The sequence below is a fragment of the Odontomachus brunneus genome, unplaced genomic scaffold, assembly GCF_010583005.1.
Source record: "Odontomachus brunneus isolate Ranch 3 - 2012 unplaced genomic scaffold, Obru_v1 Obru_scaffold_001, whole genome shotgun sequence".
In the NCBI taxonomy this organism is placed as follows: Eukaryota; Metazoa; Arthropoda; class Insecta; order Hymenoptera; family Formicidae; genus Odontomachus; species Odontomachus brunneus.
The window spans coordinates 3971894-3981754 of NW_022639451.1; the positions used below are offsets into that span (position 1 = coordinate 3971894).

General features: G+C 37.5%; 2 protein-coding genes and 1 long non-coding RNA gene across 7 annotated transcripts in view; 1 reads left to right on the forward strand and 2 right to left on the reverse strand.

The window, feature by feature from the left end:
* Positions 1 to 4104, forward strand: part of LOC116840359 — a 12681-nt gene extending 8577 nt beyond the window's left edge. Inside the window, exons 1-3 of one of the 2 annotated variants that reach the window (XR_004377338.1) lie at positions 2978 to 3126; positions 3543 to 3791; positions 3947 to 4104. This is a non-coding gene — a long non-coding RNA (uncharacterized LOC116840359). Of the gene's footprint in view, positions 1 to 2977; positions 3127 to 3542; positions 3792 to 3946 lie in introns of those variants that run through there. The other variant, XR_004377339.1, reaches the window with a different exon arrangement.
* On the reverse strand, positions 349 to 4747 carry LOC116840337. The gene is made up of 5 exons (XM_032806936.1): positions 4492 to 4747; positions 4208 to 4260; positions 3944 to 4024; positions 3504 to 3724; positions 349 to 3230 (listed from the first exon to the last, which is right to left on the reverse strand). The coding sequence occupies exons 1-5, from the start codon at positions 4552 to 4554 to the stop codon at positions 1966 to 1968; spliced, it is 1683 nt and encodes a 560-aa protein (XP_032662827.1). The 5' UTR covers positions 4555 to 4747; the 3' UTR covers positions 349 to 1965.
* A 1436-nt stretch (positions 4748 to 6183) lies between these two features.
* LOC116851887 (vacuolar protein sorting-associated protein 11 homolog) overlaps positions 6184 to 9861 on the reverse strand; it is a 6287-nt gene continuing 2609 nt past the window's right edge. The window contains exons 9-17 of one of the 4 annotated variants that reach the window (XR_004379673.1): positions 9579 to 9767; positions 9336 to 9458; positions 9091 to 9218; positions 8792 to 9004; positions 8544 to 8716; positions 8187 to 8484; positions 7741 to 8060; positions 6846 to 7458; positions 6184 to 6680 (exon numbers count right to left, since the gene is read on the reverse strand). Coding sequence is in view for 3 of the 4 variants with exons in the window: in XM_032831815.1 (XP_032687706.1) it covers positions 7022 to 7458; positions 7741 to 8060; positions 8187 to 8484; positions 8544 to 8716; positions 8792 to 9004; positions 9091 to 9218; positions 9336 to 9458; positions 9579 to 9767 (1881 nt within the window). In the remaining variant the exon portion in view is untranslated. Of the gene's footprint in view, positions 7550 to 7740; positions 8061 to 8186; positions 8485 to 8543; positions 8717 to 8791; positions 9005 to 9090; positions 9219 to 9335; positions 9459 to 9578; positions 9768 to 9861 lie in introns of all 4 variants that reach the window. The other 3 variants (XM_032831815.1, XM_032831999.1, XM_032831920.1) reach the window with 3 other exon arrangements.

Consider the following 9861-nt stretch of genomic DNA (forward strand, 5'->3'; position numbering starts at 1 on the left):
AAATATATATATATATATATATATATATATATATATATATATATATATATATATATATATATATATATATATATATATATATATATATATATGAACCGGTCGCTTAATGCAATTCGCCTCTGACTGAGTAGGGTTGGACGACTGCAAGTTTATGTTCCCACGGCGTCGCTCCCTCTTGCAACGTACATCGATAAAAGTGTAATAAATCAAATATTCATGTCACAGCACGAGAGGACAGTCTTTCGCCTTGCACGATGTATGAGTATGAATTTTTCTGCGTATGTATGAGTGTGTGTATGTATATATATATATATATACAGAGAAAAATGGAAAAGTGAAGATATATACCTCGAAAATGTCACCCGCGTGGTTACACGAGGAAATTAACGTGTTGTGCTTTTTACGAATTAAATCGGATTAAGTATTAAGTTGCTCTTCTGTTTTCCTGTCTACGTACATACGCGTTCCCTCGCGTTCTCGCTCCTACAATGTACGTTCGTACGAACGTACTTTCGTGTGTGTTTCTTCTTTATATTTTTTCTTCTTTACGCAACAGGATGCCAGTGGCTGTCGCGAAATAGTAGCTGAGGCTACGTTTTATTTTTTTTTTTTTGTTTTTATTACAAACAGTATACTCTCTCGTGCTTATTTGGTTAGTAAATAAACTAGAGTTCCTTTCTTTGCGTAATTATGTTTTAACATCAAGTATGTAAGTATATATGTGTGTGTGTGTGTGTTTGTGTTGCGCGTGTAGTAATTAATGAAACTTGCGCGCTCTTTAGTATCGAGATAATATTTATGTGCACATATATAATAGAGGCTTAAATATATCTAGAGGACTTTGACGGAAATACTGCTCGAAGGTGAGACCATCTCGACGTCGTCGAGTTCGATATTGGTATTATCATTAGAAAATACGTCGAAATTTATATTAATAATATTTAAAATGAATCTCCTCCCTCTCTCTCTCTCTTCTTCTTTCCATCTCCCTTCTTTTTATCTCTTTTTCTTAATACCATTGGAGACCTTATCCTTCGTAGAAACTTAGTTCATTCAGTGCGCTTTCATTCGAGGATTAGAAAACGTGCGATAATTATTGATTCACATGAGAGAAGTAGAGTGTAATGAAACACAATGATATTCTTTGTTCCTTTTGTGCGTAAGTGGGTTGAAGTTTGGGCCGCTGGAAAGACGCGCTTTTATCTGAGATACTTCTTTTCCTCTTTTCGTCTCGCTTTTTCTTGTTTCACCGTTCTGAGATCTTAAATTACGTTACTTAGGTATAGTGCAAAGATAAAACTCAGAGATCAGTGATCCGCGAGATACAACATTCAAAAAGATCTTTCTGTGTATGGCAGTATGCAGTCGCAGAGATATCGAAAATAAAATGCTTCACCAGCGTATGTAAATAGAATTATATCATCTCTTTCTCTCTCTTTCTCTCTCTTTTTCTGTTTCTCTTTCTATTACATCTAGACAATATTAAGTATTAATAGGTCATCAAAATAGCTTTGGAGTTGCGGTATTACTTGCAAAAAATACTGCGGAAGTGCGTTCTTTAAATCTAACGTCTAGCATTTAGGTTTGCTAATTCTTCGCGCTTTGATAATATTGAAGGACACATTCTTATATATTCGTAACACGAGATCCAATTGTCAGATACGATAATTAAGTCGACATAATGACGGAGTATCGCGAGCAGGTCACCGAGTCGATTAATCCGGAAACTAATTGCCGCCTGAGCGAATAGCGTTAAAGAAAATTGAAAAGGTATCGCGTTAATTCGAAAAGAATTGTCGTATCTTTCAATCGTGATATCTGGAGGATCGCGATAGCCGTCGGAGGACATTTTCCGACCCGGTGACGAGCGATGAATTTTGTACGAGTTCCGCGCGAATAAACAAAGACATACAAGAATAATAAGCATCACGTTGATTACGGCGACAAGAGTTTGCGACGTAGCGTTCAGTCTAGCGACTTCGATCTGTCTAATTTGTGTTTACTTTCAAGATCAAAGTTTGTACTGCGGTTCATTGCACGAGGATCACGCGCCCCCTCGATGTTGACGCGCGGGGACGGCGCGTTTTCAAAAATAAACGTTTCTAGTATCACATTATTGGATGGATTTGATTGAGAAGAGCTCGCGTCGGCGTGCATCGATCGTTCCGCGACGTCGTGGGCCGCGCTCTCGTCGAAAGCCGCCATGGAATCGAGAGCGACCGCTGCGGGGCTCGACGAGTCCTTGGGAAGTGCTCTCTGGAAACTGCCGTTGCCTTGATAAACGACACCGCCGATATGTTTGCGCGGTAATCGCAGTGAGCCGCCATAATTCGAGCGTTCTCTGGCGAAGTTCCTCTCTCGGCTGAGAGCGGGCATCACGAGTGACGGGCGCCTCGATTCGTCCTCGTCACCGCCGCTCGCCTCCGACTTGGGCGACAGGCTGTGCGCCTCCGCGGCGATCACACGCTTCTGCCGACACACCTGGTCGCAACGACTCTCCTCATCTTGCATGGTGACCTTAGTGTGAATTTTCGGCATCGCTTGATCGTCCGCTGGGCGCCACGGAACGCGTTGCTCTTCGTAGCTGCTGGTTGCCGCGTCGGTATTGAGCATCGCGTCGTACCCCTCCATGTCCTGCACTGCGTAACCATGAGCCGCCGTCGTCGCCGCTGTGTTCTCCGCCTCCGAAGTGTCAGACAATCTGTCCGCCGGATATCCTGGCAGCCGATTCGGGCTGGTCTGATAGTTGTGGCCGAACGATAAGTTGCCGCCGCCAGAAGCAGCCGATGTGTCTGGATATTCCAGAGGCACACACACGTTCTGACTGATCGCGCCGTTCACGACGCAGTATTGCGAGAAATGCGCGAACGGCACGTTCTCGTGATTGTCGAGTTGCCGTGAGTTCGCGTTATCACTTTGACATTGACTCGTGTTGCCGTCCACCAATCTCGGCGGAGAATTACAAGTGTAGAAAAAGCACTGCGGTACACTTGGATTCGGTATCACATTCGCTGTCTGCAAACCCATCCGCGCGGTCGAAGACTCCGGCGACGCCGGATTGGAAATCTTGCCGCGTGTCTGAGCTATCACCGTCTCGTAGCTAGGTGGAGGACCATATAATTGGTAGTAAGGACAGTTGGCGTCGTTCAATACAACATTCATATTTTGATAGTGCGTCGATGTGGTCGCATTACCGTTATACGCCGGCGCTGCTGTACTTCTTTGAGGACCTATATTGCGAAAAAAATATATAAATACATAATATATAAATTATATATATATATATATATATATATATATATATATATATATATATATATATATAAATACATAATATATAAATTATATATATATATGATATATATAATATATACAAGTATATAAGCATATAAATAAATTATTACAGCTGGGAATTCTCACGTTTTAAAATTAGAATGGCCAAGCTTCTTGTAAAAATTTGTGACATTGAGGAAACAATATCTCAATAAGAAAAGAACACATGCCTTTCCACATGCGATGTAACAGGACGGTATTTCTTGCAGAATTGTATGTAATACGAGCTTGTTGCGCCTGACAAGGTGTGTTACGAAGAGAATTTTGGGATCTAGTGTTGGAAGATCGAGTTGGAATAGCAGAAGCAGCTGCTCTGTATCTGCCTTGCAGCCAGTACCGGTACCACCAACCACCACCAGAACACACCAGGAACATGATTATAACTAGAATCCTGAAAATTACAAAGATGTCTTATTGATATGTGTAGACATACATACATATAATATAAACAAGTATTGGTAAGCATGTACAATTATATAAATTGTGCAACTTGTAAGATATGATGCTAAGTATTGAAACAGCTAAAGAAAATATTAGTTCATTAGTTATTTAAATTGATATATAGGACATTTTAATATAAATAGAATTATTATATAATAATTGTGCTTACCAGTAGTACCATAAATGATGGAAATGGAGTCCTGGTGATATACAACAACCAAGTGCACAACAATATTCTGTCCTTGAACATCTGCAAGTATTAAATTAATAATATAAAAGTTAAATGAATAATATAAAAATTCTTTTCAGTATACAACATACAATATTATAATACACAGATTTAAAAAAAGAATTTATTATTATTATGTTATTAAAATAAACATAGTCAAATAAAATTGGTTGATATGTGAATGCCAAAGCATGTAAAACTTACTCATAATATTTTATTTCTCCAGGTATTTCAGAGGCACAGTACTTTGCTTCTGCCTAAAAAATAATTTACAATATTTGTAATATTTCATGGGATCTATGTAAAAATAACAACATATTTCAAGAGAGAGATAATCAAGTAAAACTATAACAAATATTATTTACATGAACCCCATGTTAGTAAAGAATAAATCAATAATTTCTAAACTCTAAGTAATTTTTTAGATCATAAAAGATAGATCAGAAAAAAGTGAATACAATCTACTAGCAAGAGTCGAGGTAACTTACGTAAATGAGACACTTGGATGTACCCGCAAATATCGCGAGTTTCTTCTTGGTGTTGCGAGCCATTTTACTAACGAATATTCACTTCGTCAATCCCGTGGAATCAAACACAATGAGATCTAACACGCTGTTTTGACATAATCGCCATTTCCCACCGTCCGTGATGTACACACAACATTGCACATCGCTTATTGATTTCAATTTCGGAACTCAACCATGACGTCAGCTTACCTAGCTCTCCCAGCGTTACTCACCTCTTATTTTGTCGCAAAACAACAGGTCTAGTAGTGCTCATACCCGTTATTTCTGTTGGAAATTAGTTCCAAAGTCTCCGCTACGAGTGGAGTCGCCACCTGTCTCAATAAAAAATTGAGGTCGTGGTACAACTAAATAATGGGTCGGACATATCTTAGCTTCCTTAAGTAGTACTACTTAACAGTGAATGAGACGTTCTTTTATTTTACCTTAAAACCCATTGCAAATGAAATGACATAACTGCATGTGCATACAATGGCTGCGTTCAACAGAACTCAGTGCTTTGTAAACGGTTTAATGATATATTGCAGCAGTTTAGATGTTCTGCTGAACACTCTGGGGGCATATCAGCGCTATATATATAAATATATATATTATTTTTCAATTTAAATTATAGTATCCACAACATTATATATTTTTATATAAATATTGTGCTTCAATAAAACTGGGGGCATCCATCTTGTTCAACACGTTATACTTGAATTGCACTGAAATATATACTACTTGAAACGCGCGCTACCTCTTGAGTGTGCGGGATGAGAGAACATGGGTGTTTTCCAATTGCTTAACACATCTTGACACACACGTACACAAAAGGCCTGTTCTTTGTAGTTGCACTGCTGAACTGGTGCAATATATTGAAGTGAAACAAATATACGTTTTCTCACTCTAACTTATTGCACTAGTTCAGTAGTGCAGCTACAAAGAACAGGCCTAATATTAGTTAACTATATATTATCTAAAATATCTTATAAGATGATATGCAACCAATAAACTGGTTTTGTGTAACGGAGTGTATGCAACTGGAAAGCACCCAGAATGACGTTCGCGGTCGTTGGGAGCGTGTAACGGATCGCGGCCTATGTACTCGAAACATTTCGGTTCGAATATTGGTTTAATAATTTAGCGGGAACTTAAAACACATTGGTTAGAATCTCGGCTTAATAACTTAGCGGTGAATCGAAACCGGTTGGTGCAATCGATCCTAAGAGATATAATCTTTTAATTTTTGTCTATAGTGTAATGCAACTCAATAGCTGCGTTCAGCAGAGAAAGCTGCTTTGCAACTGTTGTAAAATTCGTCAATCTGATTGGAGTATGCTCTTAATTTGAGTTGAATACAAAAGCATATGACCAATCAGATTCACGAATTTTACAACAGTTGCAAAGCAGCTTTCTCTGCCGAACGCAGCCAATGATAAATATCTTTTTATTTTTAAATTATATAACTCAACAACACATCAGAGGGATTTTTATTATCAAATAGTACAATTTCAACGACGGATAAAAATTTTATTTTTCAGAAGCACGACTAGAGAAAAAAGTAAATTTTCTTTTTTCTATTTACTAATCTAAAATAAAAATTGGATCACTCTTAAAAATATTATTTAACAAACAATTTAACTATAATTGAATACAAAATTAAGGAATTGCTAAGTATAGATTCATAATTTTATTCTCTTATTGCTAGTATAATTGTACAATCTTATGGTCTGTATATCTCGATACTTTTACATATGCTGTTCTCTATTCACCCAAAATAGATACAGCATACAAAGGCATGATTACATTAATCTTGGTTCCACTTTGCTTCGATTTACTTTATTCCTAAAGATTATATTATGATTGTGACGGAGCGAAAGTGCTTTTGAAGCGGAATGCGATACAATACAACGCGACGAAATAACAAATTTCACAATAGCCAATTTAGGATTGGTCTTCTCTTCTTCCACATTACAAACCATCACAATAAAGGCGTATTAATAAATTCCTACATCGCTAAAGTTTTATTTAGCAAGTTTTTGAGTCTTTGTGTGATTCATTTCACCATTTTTTTGCAACTGGCACTGATTTTAGACACTGCATCTCACCGAATAAATGACAGTGCATTAAATATTTGTCGTTAATCCACTTCAGATGGACATTAAGCCATATATCTATAAACCAATACAACAAAAGTCCTTTAATCTAGCCAATTACTTTATCGATTAATTCTTGAAAAGGTGTATGAGTAATATAATATTAACTAATATAAATCGGGAAAGGGGGGAGAGAGGAGTTGCGATATATAAAATTTAAATATGTACTATACAAGAGCTTACACGTAGTATATTAGGTTCACTGTATAATGCTTGTTCTTCAAGCATGTACTTTTATGGTATTTTCTTCTTTTTCTTCTTCTTATGCATCGTGAAACATTCATCGATGTATGTAAATATCGATATATGCAAGTTTTACGTTTGAGTTTGAGTCGAGTCCTTGCAGGATGTATCATCGTTTATCTACTGAACGGGTTTAGATTTCTATTGTAGTGATCTTCGTCATCACCGTTGCCGGCCTTGCCATTGTCATTATCCACATCGTCCTTGAACGGATTATTCGCATCATCGTCGTCGGCGTCTTTAGCGAAGGGATTCTTAGATTCGTCATAGTCGTCCATCTCGAAGGGATTCGACGGTACGATGGAATTTTTCGGTGGGATAAAGTGCTTCTCGATCGGTGACGACTTTGGCGTAGTGCTGTTTAGAATACGGGCTTCTCTGATCGGCACCGGCGAGGCTTTCGCAGAGTTGACTCGCGGTGTCGACCGACCGCTGCCCGTACCCGAGATATTAGCTTCCAACGACGAGGAGTATACGTCTGGTTTCGTAAAACTTCGTAAACGCTCCTCCGTCATGTGGACGTCGTATGTAGTACGTCGTGGATCTATTTTGCCTATTAGAGTCGTGCGTTGATCGGTCAATACATGTATCATTTCCAAAGATACATCGTATTAGATTGGTACAAAAGATTTGTCATTTTTCTACTAATTTTCCGTAGGAAATTTGGGTATATGAAAAAAAGAAATAAAAAATCCTCGTTAGATATTAAAAAAAAAAATACCGAGTTAATGTTTATCTTATTCGTAATTATTAATGCTTCGAAATTGAACAATTTCGTTTTCAGTTTTGTTTAACAAACACGACAGACCTTTTGCATCAACTTAATATATCGTACCTGATATAGAACTCTTCCCTTCGCTCAACCTGAGCCTTGCTTCAGCACCTGGCCCGTAGTTCAACTTAGGTTCTTCCAATCTTGTCGGAGTAGGTAACGTTTTGTCCGTATCGGTGATCACCATTAATTTCTTAAAAACTCCTCTACCAAAATAATCGGCTACTAAGGAAAACGGGTCCTCCGCTTGATCGAGAAGACTGTGGAAAGAGTCATGCAGGTCTTTCGATTGCTCTTGCGCTCTTATAATATCCAGTGACTTATTGTTATTCGGCAGACATGCCGGACACTCGTTCTCATTTTCCGAGAAGCTTTGAAAGCAACTGTCAAGGAAAAGAGACAACACATTAGGTAGAAATTGAGCTAACGAATGCATTAACATATATAAGATATTAATAATGAAAACGATAACGTGTTAAAAATATGAAGCACAAGAATAAGAAACTTACTGCTGATGGTATGAATGTTGACACATGAAATGCACAGACGGTAATTCTAACTGATGATGGCACGCGCTGCATCGCGAACCTTGGAAGATTATCGTATTATTCTTTATCGCTTCTATGCGTTCACGTAACTTGCAAGTATCGGCTCTGTACTTTTCTGTTAATTCCACGTCAGCCTGAGTTTGTTCGTGTTCCGCTCGTAATACACTATACAAATATGTTCTAACATCTCCCAGTGTACAGGTCAATGAAGTAGAGATTGCATCAATGACCATCAAAGGAGATAACAGTCTTTCTTGAGCTGCAACGATAACGCCGATGCATTTTCTCGAACGTTATTAATATTCAGCGAATATTTACCGATATAAGCTAATATATCCGCGAGAAGCTTCGTCGGCGCATCCTTGTTCTTGGCAATGCTCCACAATGCCTGTACCCACAAGTTAGGATCTTGATGACCGAAGCTTTTACACGTGGCTAGAACTTGTTCGCTATCTCCTTCCCGTAAGTGAAATCTCAATATCTCTTGATATCTGACAGAAAAAAGCGGGACAGGTATGTTGAGAGTTACGTTTGATACAAGGTTTCAAGATATAACGGTGACTTACAATTTGCTCTCCTCGTAAAGAAATAGCAATCCTTTCCTGAAATTATGCTGATGACAAAGTATTAGTATTTGATGCTTATCGTAACGGGCCTCCGTATTCTGCAGAAGTCGTACGATTTTTTGTTCATATTGTATTTTAACTACATCATTATCTAAAGCCGACCAGACGTGTAAATAATGCTCTACTAATGTATTGTAGACAAGTGTACTCCATCTAGAAAAAATGCAAAAAAGAAATAGATGAATTAATTTCATGATGAAAGGATAAATTTTAGCATTTTTCTTACAAAATGCACTAACCTTGTATCAGATTTAACTAGATGTTCCAAAAATTCTACGAGTCGTTCGGAATTATTTAGAAAGAGATGAATAAAATCTTCAGGATTGGCTCTATCGACGTGCTGTTCTACATAACCATCCAGAGCTTCCTACGAGGAAAAATATATCAATTTTATTTTTTCTTCGTACACGGTAACTTAATAAATTTGACAAAAGTATACAAATGTAAAAGTATACAAACGATATATTGTGTCGTCGTTACGTACCTGATCTACGAGTGGTTTGTTAGAAGGTTTATAATTCGTGCATAAAGCTTTCAAAAATCGAGTAGATTCATTTGGCACATTTTCAATTAAGATATTTCCATACTTTTTCATGTTGGCTTCTGCCTGGAAAATTATTAAAGCGCTACGTAAAGTAAATGTATATCCATTTTTTAGAAAGAAAAGATAGAGAGAGAGAGTAAGTGATGTGTATACAGGCAAACGTCACATAAAATATCACGATACCTCTTCAAATTCTAATGTTGCCATATACTCGAGCGCCTTTCTATATTCCCGTTTGTCTTCGATCTGAATTCGAAGATACCACTCGTGCTTGCCGTGTTTCTGCGCGAGCAATAGCGCATCCTCGGGCGATGCTTGGCGACAAACTTTTATCGCTATTTCTACGTCAAAATCGACTTCACGATCTTTTGTCTGGATAACAACATATAACACGTTATGAATATATATATATATATATATATATATATATATATATATATATATATATATATATATATATATATAT